This window comes from Chroicocephalus ridibundus, chromosome 7, assembly GCF_963924245.1.
Source record: "Chroicocephalus ridibundus chromosome 7, bChrRid1.1, whole genome shotgun sequence".
Classification (NCBI taxonomy): domain Eukaryota; kingdom Metazoa; phylum Chordata; class Aves; order Charadriiformes; family Laridae; genus Chroicocephalus; species Chroicocephalus ridibundus.
In genome coordinates this window covers 41,605,983-41,631,166 of record NC_086290.1, presented here as the reverse complement: position 1 = coordinate 41,631,166, position 25,184 = coordinate 41,605,983, and the positions used below count along the sequence as shown (strand labels likewise).

The 25,184-nt window shown below is 40.7% G+C and overlaps 1 protein-coding gene across 1 annotated transcript in view; it reads right to left on the bottom strand.

Annotated features, from left to right (window-relative positions):
* Positions 1–25,184, bottom strand: part of SPAG16 (sperm associated antigen 16) — a 386,482-nt gene that overhangs the window by 94,904 nt on the left and 266,394 nt on the right. Inside the window, 1 exon segment of the mRNA XM_063341470.1 lies at positions 12,379–12,505. Coding sequence (XP_063197540.1) covers positions 12,379–12,505 — 127 coding nt within the window.

Sequence of the window (25,184 nt, the reverse complement as noted above, 5' to 3'; positions counted from 1 at the left end):
TTCGAAAAAGCTCAAACTGTGAATATGTACATTAAAAGCAAAACTGCACAGAGCCAAAGGACTGTAATCTGCACGTAACTCGCACGTAAAGTGAATGTCAGCTCTATGTTAACGGGTGTGATGGTACTTTCATCTGTTGAGCAAACTGGTTTGTGTCATTTTGGATCCATTCCACTGAATTATTTAGACATTCACCCCGGTACTACTAAGACTTATAATCGCAGAGAACATCAGGACAAACCACAGAAGTGAACACCAAATGTAAGAACAGAAGAGGTTCTATAGCAGCAAAAGGAAAATAATAACAGAAAACAAATGAGCAATGAATGAAAAGGAGTTATTATAAAATATGTGACAGAGTCCCTGGTTACTGTATGAGTTTGAAGCAGGCAGCCCCAAGAGCCCCCAGGCCAGCCGCATGCAAGCACGGAGGAAATTTAAATTAGGACTCCCAGTGAAGCTGTGTTTGAAAAACATCACAGAGCTGAGATCTCTGACCTAATGAACCACTAACCAACAGAGCAGCTGGCTGCAGCACTCGGATAGTATCTTCTTAGTGGGGTCCCCTACAACATCTCAGAAAATGCCCTGGACAGACAGTATGGTGCCTGCTAGACAGAAGCTGGCTGAAGCTGCTTAGGTTGGACTGTAGTAACAGCAACCCAGAGCATGTTGTATCAGTGTGACGGAAGTCAAGAAGAAATCCACTCTGGAGGTCTGAGGCTCACACTTCTCTTCCCTTGAAAGCACTGACACAGAGACTCAAGATGCCCTCTACCTTGGTCCACTGAGTCCTAGCTTGCCACGGAGAACCTGCTGCACAAGGTACATAATGCCATGGGGACGCATAGCACTTCCCAGCAAACAATATCAGTCTTCTCTGCAAACTATCTATTATCTATTAGCTAAGATCTATCTATTAGCTAAGAGTTTGGGTGATATTTCAGGAAAGCATCTTTTTTAATTTTACAGGGGGGTTCTGAGTGAGGTAGCATTTAATAATTTCTGTGGGGTTGGTTCTCCTTATTGATTTCCTTTCCTGTTTCCTTTCCCTATGTTTTGCTCTGATGCCAGGGAAGAAGTGTTCATTGTACTCAATAACCTTCTTTTCCTTGATTTTGTGTTACCATTCCTGCAATGTCCTATCAAGCATCAGAGTTGTTTACTAATTTACACAAATATGTTAAGGGAAATCTATAATACATGTGTTAATTCAAAATGAAAAATTACAAGAACATTACATCAATCACAATACCTGTATCATAAGGCTCAGCAGTCCCATATTCCAATGCTTCACATGAGGTGCAGAAGCTGTAATGGGAAGGCTGTGTGATTCTAAAGCCAGTCCTGGCATTTGGAGCTGCTCAGGGAAGAAGGTGGAGGACCCCTCTCGGCCACAGTGCTGAGCGAGGCCAGCACTGGCACGGATCTGCCCTCCCCATGGTATGACGCAGAGGATTCATCTGCTTAAATGAGGCCCATTATTTTGCTGGTCCATCAGCCAATGACCCCAGGCAACTCTTTATTTTGCCAGTGCCTAAACTTAGCTTGCAAGCACAGCTAAAATATTAATCATTAATTACAGTCACTGCTATAAATGTCCATTATACTATCAGAGACATTCGCAGTGTCATTCAGGCCGACTGGCTGGCGTATGAAATTGAAGGAAAAAGAATACACAATAAAAGTAAAGAAACCCAAATACTGGACACAAAATGGAGAGAGCTAATTCTACTGATGTAAGGAAAGACCTGTTTAGCCAAATACACATAACTGTATATTAGAGTTTTAAGTAGACAGCTGTGACTGCAGTGTCGAATACAGAAAGGGATGATCCTACTACTACAGTTCTGGCAAGGAAGCCAGAGAAGGCAATGAATTTAACAGACTATGTTTTAAGCTCTACTTTTTTTATGGAAGGCACAATTAAATTCTCTAATCCAATGAATCTTGGACTCCAAGGATGGTGTTAACAATTTAACTCCTGATCTTAACATCCAACTTTAATGTTACCATCCAACTTCAGATGCACATCCAGCTGAGAAAGCGGCTGCGTGGTTCTTTGTTGCCAGATGAGGCTAAACCACGACCAGTTGGACTCGATGATCTCAAAGGTCCCTTCCAACCTAGACAATTCTATGATTCGACGATGGATTTCAAAGCTACCTATACATTATTTCAACCCTATCCACCCAGCTTCAAGCATGGCAGCAAGCAGAACTATGCAGAGAGCTGACTGTTGATGCACGGAGAAAGGTAACACCACAGTGAAGAGCTACCATAGCTTTCATAGCAGGAAACTCCAGCTCAGAAACCTGTTGCAGTTCTTTGATGGTGCTGAGAAGCACAGGAGTAAGGGTGACCTGACTGACATATGATACCTGAATTCCTAGAAGTTTTTGACAACCAAAGTGGGGAGAGGTGAAAGAGGGAAAAAAAAAAGAAAAAAAGAAAAAAAAAAAAGGAAGCTTTCCAATAGGACATAGTCAGGAAAAGAGAGGAACAGATTACCAGAAGAACGTGACATCTATTCTGGGACCTGTGCTAGTCAGCATATTAATAATTCTTTTTTTTTTTAAAGGGTGGGAAGGTGAATATTGAGGTGACATTCACTGATAGTATAAAATTATTCATGTTTTTCAAGATGACAGGACATTTCATAGACTCATTGAAGAATCTCAGGATGCTACCAGATTAAGTAATAAAGTGGCAGATGAAACTGAATTCTGAGAAACACAAAATGATTCAAATGAACAAAAATACCCTTAATTATACAAATCCAACAGTGGCCTGTAAACTACCCTTTGTCGTTCAAGAAAGAGACCTCGCAGTCACTGTGGATACTTCTCTGAAAACATCAGCTTGATATAATGTCAAGATGTATTTGTGGGGGAAAAAAGAGGTAGAGAACAAAACCAGGAAACCTCATTAGGCCTCTATTTAAAACCATGATTTAAGGACATCTTAAACAGATCATACAGGCCTCATCATTTTCCTCTGTTTCTAAATGAATATACCCAAACCAAGATTTACAGAAAGGCAACAAATGAAGAAAGATGAGGAAGGGTGTATGTATCTAGGAGATTAAACAGACACAGACTCTTCAGCTCTGCAAAGTGAGCAGGGGAAGATGTGTCAGCATGAAGAGGTTGAACAAGGAACGATTATACAATAATTCCCACAGTATGAGAATAAGAATGTATCATTAAGAGATTTAAAGCAAAGGCGAGGAAGTACTTTATCACTGCTATGGGATCTGCTGGAAGCTGAACTATAAAGAAGCTCCAAAACAAAAGATCAGACGAGTTTAACAGAGGAGAGATCCAGTAACGTCAGACAAAGTGCACGAGGTCCCCATCTCTGGGAGGTTCTAATCCACAGGGCACTGGAGAAGAGCAGAGAAACCTCAGTCTTTACTCCCTCTGGTTTTATCTGTTTTCCCTAAGCTCACGTCCTGTCCCCTGCCAGAGATGGCATACTGGCACAACAGCCCTTTGCTGTGAGCCAGAAATGCTCCATTTTTTATCTTTGGTGTTCCCAGGCAGGATCACTGAGGCATTCCATGCGTATTCATTTACAACATAAAATGTGAAAAGGGGAATGATGTTTGACATGAACCCAACATTAAAGAACTCTCCGTCATCACCACCACTCCTTTTTTTGCTTTATTCTAGAAGGAAAAAGTAGGATTCGTTAAGGAATTTCCTTTTTTCACGCAATTTCATTCAGAGAGGAAAGACTACAGGTAAGTAGATTTTACCCAACTCCCCCAGAGCACGTGGTACTCAGAGAGCTAACAGCTCTACATAAAAGATATTTTCACAAGTTGGAAGACAGGAAAGACATAAAGAAAGTTCATTCCAGAGTCAAAACCAAAACAAACAGTTCAAATATCCAAGGCAGGCTTTGGAGGCTGTTTATAGAATTTCTTTTCTTCCTTATTTTCTCATTCACCAGCATGTATGGTATTTTGCCACAGAAAAAGAAAGGGAACTAAAATACTTTATTTTGTTGCCCAAGAGTCTCTAGTACATAAGATGTCTTTCTGCCCAGGAAATGGCCATGTACCTCCTGGTGTGGGCCTTTACAAAAGGACAGGCAATATTTGTGAGCAGTTTGAAGGCTTCCCAGTGAACATCCATCTGGAAAAAGTGGATGTGCAAGTTTTGCACTCTCTCTCTCCCAGGTCAGTTATCTAATCCTAAAATTGCATCCAATTTCCTCTGAGGAATAGTTCTGCATAAACGTAAGTTAAATGCCTCAAAGGCATCTAAATCCTGATTTTCTTAGTAGCGGAACGGCATTAAAAACAAAGACATGAAACGCGTGCTTTCGTGACAACCGGAATTTTGTCTCAGGCCTCAAATTCATTTCAGGCCACTGGGTTTGTTTTGTTGGCGTGCAGGCCTGAAAAGAAGAAGCTGGCAGATACTGTGGCAGGAGCCAATTTTTAGCGTTTTTTCCTTTTCAGAAGCCATGGTGCTTTTCCTTGTATATTAGACCACCATTTCAGCTGGTTCTGACTGCTAGCAGCAACGGAATAACTGCAGAGATGTCCTGAACTTTCTCTCACTCACCGTTTTCCACCTGGCCCATCAAATGCAAGCCAGCACCCCAGATCGGTTCATAAAAAATAACAAGCACTCCTAGGACACCTGCATGGAGATTATATTGTTAATCAATTTATTTTGCATAGCCCATGGATCACTTGCTATCGAAGATTACACATTTTAGCTCCTGTGACAATTTGTCAATTAAAAAAAAAAAAAGGCTAAAAGCAGCATACTTTTAATTTAAAGATGATCTCTTTCTTGAAAAGAGATGCCATTTTCCAAGCCCTGGAAAGAACTAGCTCATGAATATATTTCATCTACCAAGTGGAAGGGCTGTTCAACAGAACCAAATTTTCTTGATCATCACAATACAGGTATCCATGGTGAGTTTACGAAATGAGAGGTGAATAATTTTCTTTTAGAGTTCAGTTACTTTTAAAAATGAATATTGGAAAAATAGCAAGCTTGATAAAAACGTAGGTTTTGATTTACTGAAAGTGTGTTATTCAAACTCGACATAGACTGGCGCAGTTGTTAGCCCCCCAAAAATGGAAAGCTAAATACTGTTTACAGATTGTTTTAAAGACTTTTTTACATGAAAGCGTCTGACTTTTGATTTAAAAGTTTTCATTCAAAATATGAACTTTGCTTCTTGAAAGGGAAAAGAATGGTGGGTAAACAGAGAAAATTACCTAAATTATTCTTAAGTTTGAAACAACGTACTTGAGTTACTTAGGTTGTCACAAGAATTATTTTTTCTCCAAAGCATCCCATCTCAATGGACTCTGTCTTCTTCTCTCTAAGTATTTGCTTACCTTAAACAAAACTGCCCAATTTCTTGTTTTCATAAGGATATCTTCTATGCTCCCAACACAATTCTGGATCCATCCACAAAAGCACCAGCTAACTAATGACTCTTGGTTAGTGATGAAAATATATTTAATTTCAACAGATTCCCCTTACAGATTCCCTGACCTATCCAGTCCTTGGCAGAGAATGCCACAGCTGTTCTATCTTGCATGTTTAACATATAGAAAGTACACCCAAATACTAGATCAATATAATATCCTATTTCAAAAATCCCTTTCTTTTATTACAGGATATGAATGACGAATGCAGTATTGATTCATTTCCTTACATACAATACAGATGCTTTACTCAAAACACAAGACCTGGATAGCTGTCGATATTTAAGAGGAGCTTTCATGGAAGAAAGGCTGTGATGACCTTCAGAGGTCCTTCCTCTGACTATCTGCAGGAATAAGCTAATCAGGAGATGAAGCTCTTGTATCTAAGCCAGGTTTGAGATGGAGCTGTGCAGTTTGAGTGAAAGAAAGGACTTCTCATTCAACCACTGTAAATACATTCAAAGTGGGAATTTGCTAATTGTAGCATTCTGTAAGCTGGAATTCATATAAACAGTAAATGTAAAATAGAACACACGGACCTAGTAAAGTCACCAAAGCAGTAAATGCTAGAGATGAGAGGTTGAATACATTAGTATTTTGAGACTTGTGCCTGGTTTAAATGGAATTAGAAAAACCCCAACCTGTTGCAAACCATTTTAATTCAGTTTGTGGACAGCTGCTGGAGAATCAAAATTTTGATCAGCTATGCACCACTTGGGATGCATAAACCTCCAATTTTCAGCTTCTGTTAGTTTAATACAAGGATGGCAAAAATCATGTGGACATTCCCTTCATTTACTTTTGGAACAAACAATTTGCTCATCACCGTGCTTTGGATGACTGCCTGAACAGCCAAAACTGTTGCTTCTCCTTGAAGAATAACATTTAACCAGTCAGATAATAATCCGTTCAACGTGGGGTCCTCAAAAAAACCCCCAAACAGGTCAATATATTGCTCTAATGAGGCACAACCCTGGCTTCCAGAACATTGTTTTTATGCTGGGTATACACAGGCAAGTGAGATGGGAATATTTAGTACTACAGTATCTACTTGAAAAAGGCTGGCTCCATTAAATAGCTGTCCATCTTCTTGCACTCCAGGGAAGGAAGCGTTCCTCTCTAACAAAGATGAAGGGAATATCAATGGGGCTAATCTCTTCAAAGTGCTCAGCGCTCAAAGCAATTGCCTGCAGTAGTACACAGTCCCCACCCTCATTAGCTCAACAAAGAAAACACAGCCACAGACAAAATACTATCCTGCAACTAGGGCAAAAATGTAAAATAAGGGGTTTTCAAGCCAACCCCCTTTCCTTTGCAAAGGACAAATATTTCATACATTTTAAATTATGTGTGTATTGAAAATAAAGTAATATATTTTAAGTATCCCTTTTCTTTTCTTTCTACCATATTTAAATAATGTGGAGTTTGCTCATAGTGAAAAACAGTCATGACACAACAGAAATACTGTGTGGCACAACTCTTCTCTTGATCAACAAAGGGGAAAAATTCATTGCCAACTTTTTCCCTTTTGAAAAACTACAACAGTCAGAAAAAAGGAGAGTGATAGTTTCATACCCCCATGAAACAAGGAGAGAAAACGATCTGTCAATCAGCTTGTATCTGTGTTAAGTTCCAGTCTACCCACTGCCTCCAAATTAGAGAATTTTATGGTCAGGAAAACAAATGTTGAGAACAAGAGAAATGAAATACAGCAGCACTGAGGGGAGAAGTGAGAATTAGGAGACAAGGAATTACTGTTGAATAATGTAGTCTTCCAGCACATCCTTTTACTCCCATGCTGACCGTAGGAATAATTAAGGATGGTCAACAGATGTTGTAAGCACTCCTCAGAGAAAGAGGGCTGACACGGACGTGTAGCCGATCTGACTTCCGAGACTAAGCAGTACGATCAGGACTAGAAAATAGGTCGTGGGTTGTGTAAACCAACTCAGACCACACGGGAATCTCTCCAGGGAGGCCACTAATGGATTCATCAGTTCCAACATGCAGGCCGGGCAGGTTACCTAGGGACAAAACATCAATATTGGTGCATTGTCTAAGAGCACACAGTTGGGGCAACAGCATTTGCTTATTGCAAAGCTCTGCCAAAGGAGGGATTTCAGCTTGAAGGACAAAGCACAAAACCTTTCTACTAGTGTGGGTGAGGTGAACCAGCCCACCACCCTCTACCTGAGATATAATTTTTGAAAATCTTTTGCTTGTACAAAACCAGCTTGGTCAACAAATGGTGGACCTGAAAGTTTATTTCCCACAGATCAGTTTAAAGTAGGGATGCACATTCAGACATGGACCAAACACATATCACAGACTTTAAAAGTGTCTTCCATTCTTCCTGTAATCCTTGTCTGATTGTTGACTGATGGTTCCTTTGTTATGAAAAGTTTTATAAAGGGACACTCAAGTTTGGAGTAATGAGAAAAAGAGAAAGAGAGAGATGGATAAGAGAAATGGAGACCCACCACTGCTTGCAACTTGCCAGCGTAAAGTAAAAGGCCTGACTTGGGCGATTAGCCCTATCCCATTTTGGAAGAAAGGAAGAAGAGTTTTTCGTGCCTGATTGCTAATTGGCCCAGTTTCTGCAGAAGCTCCCCTGCGCTGGCCTGGCAGAGGAGGCACGTATGAGAACAGCGTTCAGACGCAGAGCACTGACACAGCACTTGGAGACGAGCTGAAGCCAAGAAAGTAAAGACAAACTAAAAATGCTGATCACCAAATGGAGAACTAAGAGATGGGGGTGTCTGCATTTGTGCTTATCAAGCAAAGCTTGTAAGAATGTGGATCAATTATATTTAAAAGAAAAAGAAGATGTGAATCCTTAGTTTGTCTAAAAAAGGGTGTGTAAGGATGCAGTGAAAACGCACAGATCTTGCAGTGCTGAACCCATAGCGAAGGAAGGGGGTCTGACATTAAACAATTAATGATGGGAGAAAGGAGAGGAACAAGTAATGTACAAGGTTGTAGCTCGCGCTTCATTAATAGACTTGAGAAAAGCCTGAATGAGAAGGAAAGCAGGCAGGAAAATAAGGAAGAACTAGTCTCAGTTTTCTAAGAGCAAATGTTTCAAAGGAATTGGAAAGATGTGTTCTAAAAACATGGACTGATCACCTTGCCGCCCTGTTAGGTGGAGCTATAGCACCAGAGGAAGTCCAAACTGATTAATAACCAGAATTGGGAGTTGTCTGAGCTCTGTGCAAAAAAGCAAGTGCCAGGACAAATCCAAAGAATCATACCTGTATCTATTTGAATCTATCTATATATCAAGCTCTCTGCATATTGGGCACCAATTTGCAGAGTTTACTACATTCATGCATGAGTGCCCGATTAATACATGCACAAGCACCCAATTAGTTCACACACGAGCACCCAGTTATCCTATGCATGAGTGCCCCATCAGTTCATGCATGTGTGCCCCACACTCAATTAATTCACACATAAGCCCTCAATTAATTTACATGAGTGCCCCATCAGTCCATGCACGGGTCGGGGAAGGGCCGCCTGTGGCCTGTGGGTGTCCTACAGTGAAGCAGCGATGGGCTGGAGCGGTGGAGGAAGAGCAGTAAGGAGCACGGAGGAGCGGCAGACAGAAGCCATTACACACACAACCCCAGCCTCCCGCATCACCCGTTGCCACCCCAAGGGAAATGGGATGATGGAGCGCAGCCTGCAGCAAAAACAAGGCAAGCAGAAACTAGGAAGGGGGGAGGTGAGGTGTTCGTCTTAAACTGCGACTGGAAAGGGAAAAGCATTTACTTAAGTGCTTGTTTAATTCTTCATGTTATCTTTTTTTCCTCAACACCCCGAATCAGTGATCAGAAGTTTGCGTTAATTGGCAATAACTTAAATTAAGTAAAAATATCCCAAGTTGAGACTGTATTGCCCGTGACAGCATATACATTGTGAGAGTTGAGGTAGGGACTCCGGCAATGAACCACAAGGGGAAAAGCACCCTCAGGAATCAATTTATGTTATCAAGTAATCTGCCTTGGAGATTAAAGAACACAGAGCAATAAAGTGTTGTAATGAAAAAAGCTTTTTAGTCAGAAATGGGGGTCATAGGGAAAAACACACATTAATGTCAGCACATAAATGCACTATATGTACAAAATCAGATGCTGCTAAAAAGATTACTGTGGTAAATTCTGCACGAGAGGATTTTTCTCCCATCAAGCATGACTTTAACTGTAAGCAAGAGGGAGACAAATACAAAAAGCAAGCTTCAGAAACTGCAAAAAAAAAAAAAAAAAAGAGATAAAGGTCAAGATCTTGTCCTGCTCTGGTTCTCTTGATACCTGGACACAGTCCCCTCCTGAGATCTGAGAGGGGCAGGTGCATCCCCTGCTCTCCCCGCACCCATCCGCCAACTACGAAATCCACTGTACAGCCTCCCAGCAAAGGAGATCTTCTTCCATCTCAGAAAAATCCCTCACCCTGCCAAGATGAAGCTTTATCTACTCAGTGCCACGTAAACGGTATCAATTAACCAAAAACGTGAAGGAAAGAAGGAGAAAAGACAGACACCTGGCACCTCTATACCAGCTTGTCTTTGCAGCCAATATAGCAACCGAAACTGAGGAAATCAAAGAGAAAATTGAGTGGGCACCTCACTGCAAGATCAAACCTCTAAATAAATGAGAGAGCCATATAATAAATCAATATTATTGATGCTTCCTTTAAGAAATAGAATACATACTCAACTAGGCACATATGAATTTAAAAATACGATTTATACTTCTGGACTTTTTCCATGCTTTGATAAGGTCAGAAAAATCCACCCAAGCTTCCCCAAAGAGAGAGGTCCCAAATGAGACAGATGCCCCATGCCCAGCAGGCTGTTAGTTAAACATAGGGTATATTCTCCCATTACCATTTATTTTTGGAGTATTCTGGCTGTTTGCCTTATTTCAACATGATTATTATTTTTAGTTAACTCCACTCAAATGACTGACCGAATAGTTTAGATTGACCAGATCCGTGAATTACTGTTTAGACAAACTGCGCAGGAACCTGCTGGATCATTTTGCCAGCCCTCTGCTGTTGCAGTCAAGCACATCATTTGGCCTCTCTCATGGATGTATCATGGGCCATTTTAGGATTACTCAGGCTACCTCTGGCTTAGCTAGCTTGGCAACTCTGGTATTAGCAAAAAAGCAAGCTATGACAACATGGTGTCAGCATAATTTAAACAGGCACAAACCCAGGGTCCCAGAGATATTCACCTCACATTGAGTGCCACGCTGCACTGCTAGCAGTAACCAAACCAGCTGGACCCAAGCGAGGGCAGGCTGGCTAAACAATATCTCATCATACGCCCCGGATGCAGTGCAGAAGATGCACTCCTTCCAGCCACTCGGCAATTAAATTAAATATTAGTATGCTTGTATTTCTACAAGATACCTATTCTGAAGAGGCACTGCCTTTTCAGTCTGCGTGTGTGTGGATAGTGGCCGGTAGGTGACACAGGCACTATCACTCTTCAAACAAGAGGAACTGCAATAGTCCCGTGTAGCTAGATATTTCCCTATCTTTAGCTCAGGACGATTGCATCCTGTTGCATTATGCCTCACGGTCATCATCCATCCTGATTTGATATCTCTGTTGTGTGGTTACTCCTGCAGAGAAAATTTTGGATTTTACCCTACTGATGAAAAAAATTGCCCATTTAGATTACCTGAAGCTGATAACCTTTCTACTGGAAAGTTCCCATCTGGCTAGAAACGTTGCTGCAGCATTTTCCAGGGATGCGATTCCTTTGCAAATGACCCACCATTATACTCCAGAAACAAAAATGCCAAACTTCTTCAAATCCTCCTGAACAAAAAATGAGCTCTTATTCCAGATTGCACCCAAAAATAGAATACTGATTAAATTTGGTTTTGGGAAGCTGTCAAAAATGGACAATGTCAATGCATTTTTTTCCCTTGGAAATTAAAGTACCTGATTTAATGATACAGCAGAGAGATCTGTGAAATCACTGTACAAATAATATAGACTTTGATGGCAAAGTTTTCTGCCTAGTGACTCAATATATTGATATTACTCATTCCACAGTATGTGGGTCATTATGACAAAATATCACACTATTATTTTTGCTTAATGATTCCTTAATTATCTCTCATATTCTATTGAAGCGTTACATTTTATGCACATAACATATAATGCAAATGTATACACATTTTTCAATATATCTCTACATATTACGTTATATAGTATCACATTACATCATATCATATATTGTACTACCTTTGAGTAAGAACAATTTCCTGAGCTAGGATCTAATTCTGTGCTGCAACATGAATGCTTGTCCGTGCTTTGGAACTGAAGATTAGTATTGGGTTTAAAACAACAACAAAAATGTTTTACAACAGCCCCTCTTCAAATGAAAATGCACTTTCACACACAATATTGCTGACATGGTAATACACAGTTGATGATGAAAAATAACTGGTTACTTCAATTCCTTGTGCACAGTAAGCAATCCTGTCAACACAATGAAGTTCTGAGGCAATTATAAGTGGACTTAGTAAGACTGGTTATGAAATGCAACTACAGAATTAGCAAATTAAAGAACAAACAGTAATGGAGAATAAACATCACTAGAACATAGGTAATCTCACTAAGATTTCTATGCCCAGAGATCAGTACTCTATTTTATGTAATATTTTTGTAATTAATTGCACTTTTTGTTCATTTTATAAAAATGGACCATTAGTCCAATTTGCCAGTCTAGTCCGTATTGCCAATTGTATCAATCAATGGCACAATGAGATATCTCTTCTTTAAAATTAACACATCTATGCTGTTTCACACATGCTATCTGGCTTCAGAACCAGAGAGAGATTAGAGAGATTTCAAAATAATCCACATTTTAGGCAGAAAAAGTTGTTTTAGAATCCTACCAGAGCGATTAAAGATGACCTGGTTGGCAAGATGGGGCCCTGCATCTACCGATAAAATAGGGACCAACTTCCGAATGTCCCAGAGCTTCATCCCTCTGGAGGAGTCACAGGAAGCAATCGTATCACCCTGGCAATGTTGGAAACAAAATAAAGGCATCACGGCTGTACTTCTGCAAACAAGAAAGCCTATGACACACGGCTGGATACCCACTGATGCCAGATATAGTAACTGTATATATTTAAATAAATACAAGTTATTATATGTGAGGTTATCACAGTCTCTTAACAACTATGTGGACTTGAATAGCAACAATACAATACAATGCGACTTTTACTTTAAACTGTAACTAAAAAAGAGAAAAGAGATTATTTTGAATTCTGATACCAGCGTCCCCTAAGAACATGGCTTGTGATTATACCTTTTCTTCTCACAGAGACACAGGAATGGCCCTTTAGCCCTGATTTTTAATTTGTCTATCCACGTTTTCTGTGTGAAACAGAACAGACACTCCTTCACTGGTGAACGTTCATTAATAGCCATGCTACGGACAATCTCACTCATTCCAGTGAGTCAGAAGCATGCAGGGATTATCTATGCAAGGAGAGACAGCAAGACCATGTGCCCATGCCTCTCTTCAATATTAATTTAAATAATAAAAAAAAAGTGACAGAAGTATTTTGAATATGTAGCGTTATAAACAAATGCAAAAATCAAAGAAGGCAGCGTAAAGGATGCCCAAACACAACTTTAAGTAATTCCTGCCACCATAACAGAAAGAAACCCCTAGCTACCAATGTAGAAACATTTACTTTTCATTTTAACCTCCTAAGTAAAGATTCAAAATCCCCAAACCAGCTCAGCTGGTGTGCACTCAAGAGTTATCAAAGTCAGTGTCTTTTCCAATTTATGCAAGAGTGCAAGATTAGAGTAAAGGATATTGTTTTGAAGGAGAACTGCAATGGTACAGAACTGAGAATCAGGTAAAACATGGGTCAGATGCTGCATCCGTGACTTTTTTAATATTCAGTTAATTTTTACATCTTTCACGTAAATAATATCTGCAAGAAAATGTGTGGAGTTATCTAGCAAATAGAGGAATTAAGATCTGAAAATATCCATTGCCTTCTCAAGTAGAAAGTAATGGCCTGCGAAACACTCTCACGGTTTAAGTATAATGAAATCTTTAGGTTCATTTGGAGGAGATCTAAAATGTCAAAACTCCATTCTGGCTTGTTACAGGGACGAATACAGAGTAACACCGAGAAACAAAGGAATCACAGCTTGGAGAATTCAGCCCGCAAGGTGTAAGCTTGGAGCACTCACTCTTTTGCAAAAAAGCTCCGTAACCACAGGTACAACTCACCTCGACTCAGTGGTGCTGAGCATTACGGGAAAGCTATTTGTTTAACGATCTCGCCAGCTGTACCCGCCTAATTCTCTTTCATGTCGTCTGGCTCCTTCCACGAAGTTCAGCCTACACAAACAACACGGTCAAGCAGGCTGTTCAGGAAAAAAACAACAAAAAAGTCCCAAATGCAATAGCTACACTCCAAATTGCTGCGTGGCTTGAACTGGATCTCAATAAATCAAATTTTTAATGGGGGGGGGCGGGAGTATCATCACGGATATGAGACTGGAAGTCATCAATCCAGTCCCTTACTCTTACAAGCAATAATTTCATACACTTGCCGCAATAGAAGTACTGAATTCCAGATTAGCAGCAGTTCCCCCATCCAACCCTGCGCTGCTGATCTAGAACCTGCCTGTCCTATTTATAAATCTTTCAGCCCACAAGTTTAAAATGAGAGTTTAAAATGACTTGTTCACATGCAATTTATATCCTTTAGATTAAATACAAGGGTTGGGTTGTTTTTTTTTTCAGAAATACCCCTCCCTTCTTTCCTGTCCCTGATGCGTTTCACTTACAGCATCATTTGTATCCCCCCTCAGACGCTATTTTCTGGGCTAAACAGCTGAAGCTCTTCCTTCTCTCTTCCCATATTCTTGCATTTTAGTCCTGTTTTTTTTCTATCCACAGAGGCATTTTACTAAATAATACCTTTTTTTGGGGGGGGGGGGGGGGAGGGGGGGGGGATGTTGGCTTTGATTTGTCTTGTTTTAAAATATGCCTGTCTTCAAACTTGTTTTGTATGTGTCCAATATACTTCAGTTCAATAAATGCTCCTTAATTACAGCTTTGGTAACTCAGCAATTTTGAACTAGATCAGTGGGCAGCCCATGTGGATGAGACTGCACGTAACGCATAGTTACAGAAGACGCTCCAGTGGGTGCTCTGCGACTCCTCCTTATGACATCAACAGTTGTGGCCATGGATTTTCAATACGACGTTTCTCTCTTAAGTAACAGCACGGTCCAGCTCATAGATCATAGTAGCACCAAGAACGTTTCACCGAAATAGATATTATGCTCTCTCATTGATCAGAGACAGTCCCTGCTGCACAGTGACTGCAACTCGAGAGCTGACTTTGACCTTCCCGCTGGCCCTGATTAAGGGATCGTTACTAGTTGCATAATTATGAGGAAAACAATCTGATCTACTTTTATTACAGGTTCTTCCTTCTATTAATTAATTTTGCTACAGTAGTTGGCACATCACAAGCAAAGATGCGTACCCCATCCTCTTTCAATCTCGCCATCCTATTCTCTGCCATATTTATTTTCTCCCGTTTCTACTACAGATCCCTAAGAAACATGAGGGTATAAACAAACCTCCCCTCCCGCAGGAATTTACCCAATCAAATCATCAGTAAGGACTGGATACATTGAACCACCCTAACTTGTTATTTAAGCTCTCTCTCACAAGGTGATTTGTGGCCACGTTGGAACGGACGAGCCCCCCCGACCCCTGCAGATACTATTAGAACAGAAGCACTGCTGGAGACACCTGGTCCAGGAGCACCGCCCCGCTCTGCCAGCTGCTGCGTAAACAAGCTGGAGAAGATGGTCCTGCTCAAAAGGGTTTACAATCTGTCTCACTAGCCAGATCAACCAGTTCTTCCTGTCAAAAGTCTGCAGACTTTTTATCAATTTCCACCCAGACGCCTGGTATAAACCTAGTGTGCCTAAAATGCAACACCCAGTCGGATATGTGGCCTGATTTCCATGAAGAAGGCAGTAAACCTCATCTGCAAACAGAATTAAGAAGACATGGGGTTCTGATGGTAACATGTCAACACATGCAAACAGGTATTTTATCAGCCTCGGCATACTCTGTCCACAGACCTATTATTAAATGCATGAATTGTTTCTGATACCTAGGCAGCTGCTACGCTAAAAACCCACCAAAAGGATGCTGTTAATGAGCAGGCTGTTACATTTCACCACTTCTTCGCTTGATGTCATCTCTGTTACACACCTCTTCTAAATCAAGTGAGCTGGAGGCGTGGGATAACAACTTTCAACAGAAAGAAATAAACCAGGAAATGTAATCAAGCTAAAGGATAATTTGAAGCTACATGTCATTCGAACAAACAGAAAGGGATAAGTCATATGTTAAATGAACTCATTTGCATCTAGCAACAGGCCATTTTTGGCTTTTCATTTCTTTTACTATTTTATTTATTAATGGAAGAGCCCTCCACCTTGCTTTTTGTTTGCTTTTCTTTTTGTTTCTTGCTGCACTAAAGTCTTTTTTACGATGTCTTTTTGATAACATATTTTACTGACCAGCAAGTGGACAATCAGGGCTTGACTGATTTTCCCACGTGTAAAAGGAGGAGACAAAGAGATCCAAGAAGAAAATGTGCAAGAGCAGATTCCCATTGTACTGGTTTTCATTTACACTACATTTTACGCTGCAGCAGCCACAGCTCAGTTCTGTTACTTCCTCTAATCAAAGAGCATGTAGAACAATTCATAAAACTGGTAAGACTTGCTTCCTATTCTATATAATCAAGTTGGTACTTTTTTGTGTGTGCATGCTGAAGTAATTAAAGAATTTATACAAGGATTCGATTAGTCTGGATTCAAAGACTGGTTCTGTTCCAGGCTCCACCTAAAGGACTTTTGCAAGTCCTTTAATTGCCTTTACAGTTCCACCCTCCACTCTTTACCTTCCCTGCCGACTTAATGACTATCTTTGTATTACAGAAGATCTCCCATTAAAATGGTACACTCATTTCCGTATACATCATAATCCCAATCCCAATTGGCACTTGCAAAACCACTGTAACACAAATAATTATAACAACAGGAATTAACAGATTTATATCATTTTCAGGACATTTTAAAAATCTGTTTTCTTCTTACCTTTTTTTTTTTAAAATATACTATTTTTTGTTGTGAATATTAATAATGATTAACAACAGGCCTAATCACCAGGTACACTTAAGGCATCTGAAAACCGCTGTTTCACACCAGTGATAAGGATAAAAATTTGAATAATTATGTCTCTTGCTTGTGAGCACACCTCTGGATTTATTGCTGAAAGATCAATAATATATGAACTGCAACAAGTGGCTTTATCTAATTTAGACTGCAATAAACTCCTCCCAGGAGTATCATCTTGAAAGCTTAATTCTGAAGGCAGGTCAGGAGTTGTTTCATGACCTTTTGTAAATATTTCTAAAAAGGCAAAATGGTGAGTGAACAGGCAACTTATTTTCACTATGGCAAGTTCATATCAAATGAGTCAAGTTTACTAATTCGCAAGTCCTTTGTTTTCAAAACAGATGTAGCTGTATGAAATGTATTTTACAGGACATTCATGATGACTAGATGTCGTGGTTTAACCCCAGCCAAAAACTAGGACCACGCAGCCGCTGGCTCACTCCCCCCAGTTGGGATGGGGGAGAGAATCGGAAGGGTAAAAGTGAGAAAAACTTGTGGATTGAGATAAAGACAGTTAAACAGGTAAAGCAAAAGCAGCGCACACAAGCAAAGCAAAACAAGGAATTCATCCACTGCTTCCCATGGGCAGGCAGGTGTTCAGCCATCTCCAGGAAAGCAGGGCTCCATCAGATGAAACAGTTGCTTCGGAAGACAAACACCGTAACTCTGAACATCCCCGCTTATTCTTCCCCCAGCTTTATATACTGAGCGTGATGTGACATGGCATGGAATATCCCTTTGGTCAGCTGTCCTGGCTGTGTCTCCTCCCAGCTTCTTGTGCACTCCCAGCCCACTCGCTGGTGGGGCAGCATAAGGAGCAGAAAAGGCCTTGACTGCTTAGCAACAGCCAGAAACACCAGTGCACTATCAATGCTATTTCCATACCAAATCCAAACCACAGCACCATACCAACCGCCAGCAAGAAAGTCAACTCTATCCCTGCCTAAGCCAGGACACTAGACTAAGGTTTTCATCAACTTTTGTGGAAACAGATTCAAGCTCTAGGCCCCTTGATAACTAGAAAGAAGTTTGATAATTATTTTCCCTTCCCATTACTGTTGTGAATCTGGTTGACCTCTGGCATAACAAAGGGCTGATGAGCTTGTTACCAGTCTTACCAGTCTGGTTACCAGTCTCCAAACTAAGTAAAAGGAGTTTGTTCTGTGTACATAAAGTGTGGTAGAAACTCCTTGCCATTAAGTCCCAGAAGACAAAGTGGCCACATGAGAAATAGCTTCAGCTACCTCAAACTGAGACAGACTTGAATAATCTGCATTTCTAAGATGCTCCCTGTGGGACACATGCTAAGTCACTTAACTCCACCACCATTTCATATGCGTTAAAGTGAATATCTTTAAGAGAAGGAATCATTACCTCCCACGTTTGCAGCATGAAGCACATCAGAAACCTGATGAGAGTTATTATTTCAGGCCTTGTTGTAATGCAAAAACTAACTACGCTGTAATGCAAAAACTAACTACACAAAATAACAGGGGGCACGCACAGCAGAGTCCCAACCCTGCACCACCCCATCCTGCAGGGTGGAACTGGGCTTTCTGAGCAGCGGCAAGCAAGGGCAGAGGGATCTCAAGAGAATCCAAGCAGGCGCAGATGAATCTGCTGTAGTCATTACAGGGAAAAAGACTTTAATGTCCAATTAAACCAAATGAATTATGTAAAATATGATAAAGATGGAGGAAAAAATGCAGATGTAGTCCATTATTAGACTGATGACTAATCAATCACCACCCATTTTTGAAATATCAGACTTAAATCATCCCAGTTTCAAATGAAAATAGCATCTTCTTCGAAAGACGTGGAATTACTTAGCCCAGCAAAAATATAGAGCTACACTGATTACCACTTTGAAAGTGCAGTGGTCTGTTTTTAATAATTATTTTCATCAAGAAGAGGGGAAAAGGGGTGATTAAGAGTTATTTACAGGCAGCACCAGTGTTTTCCCATCTGCTTTTTCACTAGCTTTTCCCTTTTCTAGTTTTGACTTCTGCATTGCAATCAGAGTGACAAAGGACCATTTATGTTTCAAAGCAACCAAACACCCAAACCTCAAGCAACTGGGGTCTGGTCCTCACCCCCTGTGACATTTTTTACAGCTTTGAACAGACACGAAGTGGTGAGACACCACATCTTCTGGTGGTGAGGTGAATCCAAGGCATTGATGCAGAAAGAATCATCTCTCAGAACTTCACTGTTGGTTCCTACGGAAAAACCCTCCAACTTTATTAGCAGTTGTCAATAAACAACTCCTAATTTTGCACTGTGTAAAATTGGTATAACTTGCTGTAAGAATTTGGTTATTTTTGCTGTACCTATTGTGATTACTGATCTATTGCAATCCCTTGATATTATTGTTCAACGTGCAGGTTTTGAGAGCGTACTGGCCTTGCATGCTCTGGGGCAAAAGCCTCCTCCTCCTAAATCCAACTCTCTACGCACGGTGAGCATTCGAACAAACAGGCAATACAGTATCTATTATTAAAAAAAATAATAATTATGAATTCAAAGCTACAAGAATCCGTTCCAAGCTCTCTCTTAATCCCACTTACATGGCAATATCATCACCTACCCCACTAGCTCAAAGGAGAGGCCTCAGGATAACGAATGTTTTATGCCTGTGGGAAGCAGGGATCATTCCTGTCCCAGCTCCAATTCTTTTGCTGGCTCTTTTTCCTTCAGGCACCCCAGCAGCTGGGGTTCATAAGGAATGTGGTAAGTCAAAACACGCTTTACAAACATATTAGGGTAATTCTGCGTCAACGTTTTCCTCTTCCACGTGATGCTGCAGTCCAGAACAGAGGCATCTTACGAAGGGGTTAGAATGTTAACTCATCAGAAGTGCTGCAAAAATGTAGGATTCTTCAAATTAGCCACTCTAAATCATGGTCCAGGATTAAACACTTTGCAATTACTGCTGGTACATGCTGGGGCCTGACCAGGTTCGGCTGCAACACGAGGACTGTCTGCAGGTACTCAGAAGAGTGCCGTTGGAGACACCAAGTCCTAGTGGGAAATGCAACGGAGAGAGATGGACACGGAGAAGCGCTGACTGAGGGGTGAGCGCGGTTAACGCAAACAACCAAACGGAGCAAAGGAAACCACCAGAGAGTCCTCAGGAGAGTTTTCGAGCAGAAAGGAAATTTATTACAGAAGGGTAGAGGCACCTTAAAGATGCCTCTTTAATGTGATCAGTGACCAAAAGTCTATTGCTATTAGAAAACCAAGGAGAAACAAATAAATCAGGAAGTGGAAAAAAAGATGTGGATGAGATATCTGTGCTGGCAAATGAACAGGTATGTAGGCCATCGCATACTGGGAAACTTAAAGATATCAAGATATAATTTTTTTACTTCTTATCCTCATTTTCTCGGTGATTTTGATCAAGATGAAGAATATCCTAAAATGATATTATTTCTAGGTTACTAATATTATTCTTTCAGAGCATATGAGACTCATATAGAACACCCTTTGTGTCCTCCAAAGGAGGAGCTCCATTAAAACTAATCAATGGAAATGGTAGAACTTTGGTGCAGCAGAATTTCCAGTTCTACCGGCTTTCAAAAATAACGATGGATCATGGGTCTCTTGTTTGTTTACATGCACTCTGCAGGCTTTCCTCTTGCTGTGTGAAACAGAGGGAATCTCTCTTCCCTTTGCCACATCAAGTAGCATGAAATGCCTTGCGGTGTTTGAGGAGAACAACACATGCTAGGCTTGCAGAAGCCCTTTGCATAAATTTACATATGAAACCCAAGATCACTGCACTCCCTGCAGAGTTACTGCTAGCCATAGTTGACATTGCACTTGAAAAACTACTGCAAAGAGAGCAGTATCTTTTGCAGAGAGGTTTAAAATAATCAATTTTGGTTTTGCTTTCTAACCATCAAAGAAGTGCCTTTGAATTCTGGGAGGTGTGCAGTGAGAGGAGGAGATGAATGATAATTGCTATTCCTGGCTTTTCTCAGAATTTTGAGAGATACTACAACTAAAGCGAAGTTAGGTGCCATCATTGCCTGATTAGACACTCCTGAGAACAAGAAGCATAACAAATTGCCTGGACGCGTTCCTGTGTAACCTGCTCTGGGTGACCCTGCTCTGGCAGGGGGTTGGACGCGATGATCTCCAGAGGTCCCTTCCAACCCTATGATTCTACGATTCTATGAAATTCCTAGGGCACGCCATGTTTGTGTGCAGGGATTTTATTGTCATTCAGTTCCTTAAAGTCTAAATAAGTACATTTTAAAAATCTGGGTAGTATCCATTGCAACAATGTTAATACACAGATGTAATACATACTTTCATAAATTCGTATCTATTAGCATTAGTGCCAATAGATCTATTGGTGAAATGTGAAATTGTCCCTTTTAAAATGCAGAACATCTGAGTCACAGAAAGAAAATGACAGGAAACTACACGTGCTTTTTTGAAACGGAAACTATCAAAAGAATGTGTAAAATGAAAAAGTTCACCTTCTTATTTATCTCTTTATTTTGTCTTTGGGCATTTTTTTAAGGGAAACTAAATGCATAGAGAACAAATATCATAGAATCATAGAATCATAGAATTGTTGAGGTTGGAAGGGACCTTTAAGATCATCGAGTCCAACCTTTAGCCTACCCTGACAAGAGCCACTTCTAAACCATGTCCCTCAGTGCCCCATCTACCCTTTTTTTAAACACCTCCAGAGATGGTGAATCCACCACCTCCCTGGGCAGCCTATTCCAATGTTTAATAACCCTTTCAGTGAAAAAATGTCTCCTAATATCTAATCTAAACCTCCCCTGACGTAACTTGAACCCGTTTCCCCTCGTCCTATCACTTGTCACCAGGGAGAAGAGGTCAGCCCCCATCTCTCTACAACCTCCTTTCAGGTAGTTGTAGAGGGTGATAAGGTCTCCCCTCAGCCTCCTCTTTTCCAGGCTAAACAACCCCAGCTCCCTCAGTCGTTCTTCATAAGGTTTGTCCTCCAGACCCCTCACCAGCTTTGTAGGCCTTCTCTGGACACGCTCCAACACCTCAATGTCCCTCTTGTAGCGAGGGGCCCAAAACTGAACGCAGTACTCGAGGTGGGGCCTCACCAGTGCCGAGTACAGGGGGATGATCACTTCCCTAGTCTGGCTAACCACACTGTTCCTGATACAGACTAGGATGCTGTTGGCCTTCTTGGCCACCTGGGCACACTGCTGGCTCATATTCAGCTGGCTGTCAACCAACACTCCCAAGTCCTTTTCTGTCGAGCTGCTTTCAAGCCATTCTGCCCCAATCCTGTAGCGCTGCATGGGGTAACATATATATAAAACAATATATAAAATGGACTCAAGAAGCTTGCCCAGTTCTGAACCCTGGGAAGTGTATGAATGTTTCTCCCAGTTTCAAAGTATTTCAGGCAAAAGAACGATCAGTTCAACAAATCTCATCCCATTATTTCAAGAAGTACCTCACAAGAAAACAGTTAAATATCAAAACAGAATAATCTGCATTCCTATCCCTGATGGACTTCAGCTGTGCATTCTCAATTATTTTCAGATTAAACCATTCTGATATTCAAGTACTGCTAACAGCGATATATATTCAACTACAGATTAATTGCATTTTCATAACAGAGAGGCCTTTCCAAATTTGGCCCTTCTTTCACTCTTGCATAAATTAATTGTAAATCCAACTTCGTGTTGCATAAAGACACATACTACACAACCACGTATACAGCCCAGTTTCAAGCACCCTGTTTCCCTTTAGCCATGATTTGATAAGTGGGAAATAGTTTGAGAGTCCTCTTAGCAAACACAAATCATTGGTCTAAACTAAACCCACTTCTCTAACCCAAATTTAGCTTAAGCCCTTCTGAAGGGTTAACTTTGCACAAACATGCTTTTTGTTGGAAGAGCTGTTATCTCTCTGCTTGTAACCGAGGCAAAACCATACTGATAGCATCTATTTTAACAGGTGGCCTGGCTAATGTAACGTGCGCCCCCCCATCCACACCTGACCCCAGCAAACTGGGCGTGCTGGGTGAGCTGGGTGAGCAGACACAGCGTGAGCAGCCACGACTGGAGCCCCAGCCCCACAGCTCAGCGCTGAGCGGCCGCTGTCATTCCCATTCCAGTCAGTCCTACCAGCAGCACTGCAGATAAAAGTCTCACAATTCATTGAGAAAATGACTGTCACACGAGAGAGGTGCAGGGATGCTATGCTGCTTTCTCATGTATTTTAAAACACTATTTCCTGTGAAATATCACATAGAGAGGCAAGTTTGACTGCATTGCAGGTGGGAAATTGAATTTAAAATAATCTAGATGGATCTTCGTATTCTGATTTTGTTTGTTTTGCAAAACGACGACAAGTTTAAAAAACAGCTGTTAAAATAAAAAATTAATTATGCTGGGGCCTGGACCCACAGTGCACACCTGCCAGGAAAAGTCTGGCGTGCTGGGCCAGGAGATGCAATTTTAAAAAATCCTTATTCCTTAGGATGCACAAATTAATTCTTCTCCTCTAAGAAAGAAGGGCAAAGTTTTCCACACTGCTAGCAGTTTTGCATGCTAAACAGCGTTTGCTTCATGTCTTGTATACACAGAGGGTCACATTCGCTGCAGAGCACACAACTAGGCAAACAAAATCACATTAAAGGAGATAATCTCGTTCTTTCAGTTATACTTACGAGCAAACGGACATAACAATATTTTTATATTTGTAACTAAAAAGTCTGAAAACATATACAAACATAATGTGTGGTCAGTTAATTACCAGTTTCCGCTGAGGATCTTTCCAAGGGCCAATCTGGTCTAAAACATACAGGTTTTTTAAAGTTACTCAAAAGCAAATTATGTCAAAGCTAGTTAAAAAGGATGCCACATTTTCTCTTCTCAGGCTTTACAGAGTTGCGTAAAATCCAAATGTCTATGCGTTACCCCAAAGTTTTATCATGAAGAGTAGAGAAAAAGCTTCATCATATGCAAATATTTAAGAGTGCAAAATCTGATTCAAAGCTTCAATTAGAAATGGTAAATATTTAATTTACTGCTGGTTCAGAACCAATGAATGAGACCGTATGACGGCCGACACTTGCTCTGCTTCCTACCCCACGTTCCTCATCTACACCATCTTCATGTAGTCTGCTTCTGGAGCACAGAAGTCTCAGTGATCACGACTGGAGACTTTCAGGCATCGTGGTATTCACAGCTTGCTCCCAAGGAAGAGCAGCTGCCCCTCAGTTATTTCACTTTTACAGAGTCCAGCTGCTCGTAGACACCCCAATAACCTGAGGTATGGCTTGCCCTCACAGCACCAAGACCACGTGGAACTACTGGGATCCAGCAAAGCGTACATGCCACAAAGAGGGGACTGAAAGGACTGACCGGGTAGGAACGCAACGGCTCTTACAGAACGTGAGGCCTTTAGGTAGTACCTCCAGACAGGCAGGTATCCATCTTGTAATGCCTGGTGACAGAGACAGCCGAAAGTGACGTCTCTAATCATTATTGGGAAAAAGTATGTTCCTTTTTTGCCATGGCGGAGCAAGAAAAGCGAACACATGGCAGTGGCTTTTTCAGAAATGATCAATGTTACAGTAAGATTCTTTGCATTCCACTTCTGGATGGGTTTGAAATACTGTCCTAGAACCTACCATGAAGGAAGAACAACACAGAAAGAGCTAGAGGAATTTTTTTACTTCTAGGATATCTGGTAGACATATTCTTACTTGTTTATCCAGCCTTCTATATTAAGACTTTTGATATCAGAGCTGGATAGCAAGACTAAACTGATCGAAATAAAGATGGATCTACTCGATTCTTCTAGATTGGTTTGAGAACACCTTATCTGGTCTACACCTAATGTGTAAAACAGACACATTCTTGCTAACTGTAGGGGTCTGCGAGTACCAATAGCATCAGGGATGATGGGAAGTGATTAAGCGGAATGCCTGGCCAAGGGAAGAGAGCACTGTGGAAAAGGTACTTCCAAAAACAGGGAATAACATGAATATTTCAGAGAATGGATGTGGAAGTGGATTCTAGCACAGTTTTCTGAGAATTTCCCTATTATCAGAAAGAGCATTTTCCCAAACAAGTGAAACAAAAGTATTTTGATGCAGATTTTATTCTTTGCCATGACACAGGCAGAATAATTTTTTTACTTCTAACAATGTTCGATGGCCTGAAAATGGTTAACTAATGATACTGAAATCTGTATTTAAAATGTAAGTCAGTTCTGTAATTATATTTCTTATGCGCGCAGACAGAAATAAACTAGAGGAAGAACCTATTAGCCCTTTTGCATGTATAATTGAACACGTTTGATATTACTAGGTAACCTTTGTAAGTAACTGGCTTTGAGTTTATGCAAAGAGGTGAACACTTTGAATACATAAATAACAATAAGAGCAGATAGGTTTTTGATTTTGTATTCTGTTCTTTTCTTGTTTGTGTCTCTTAGATGC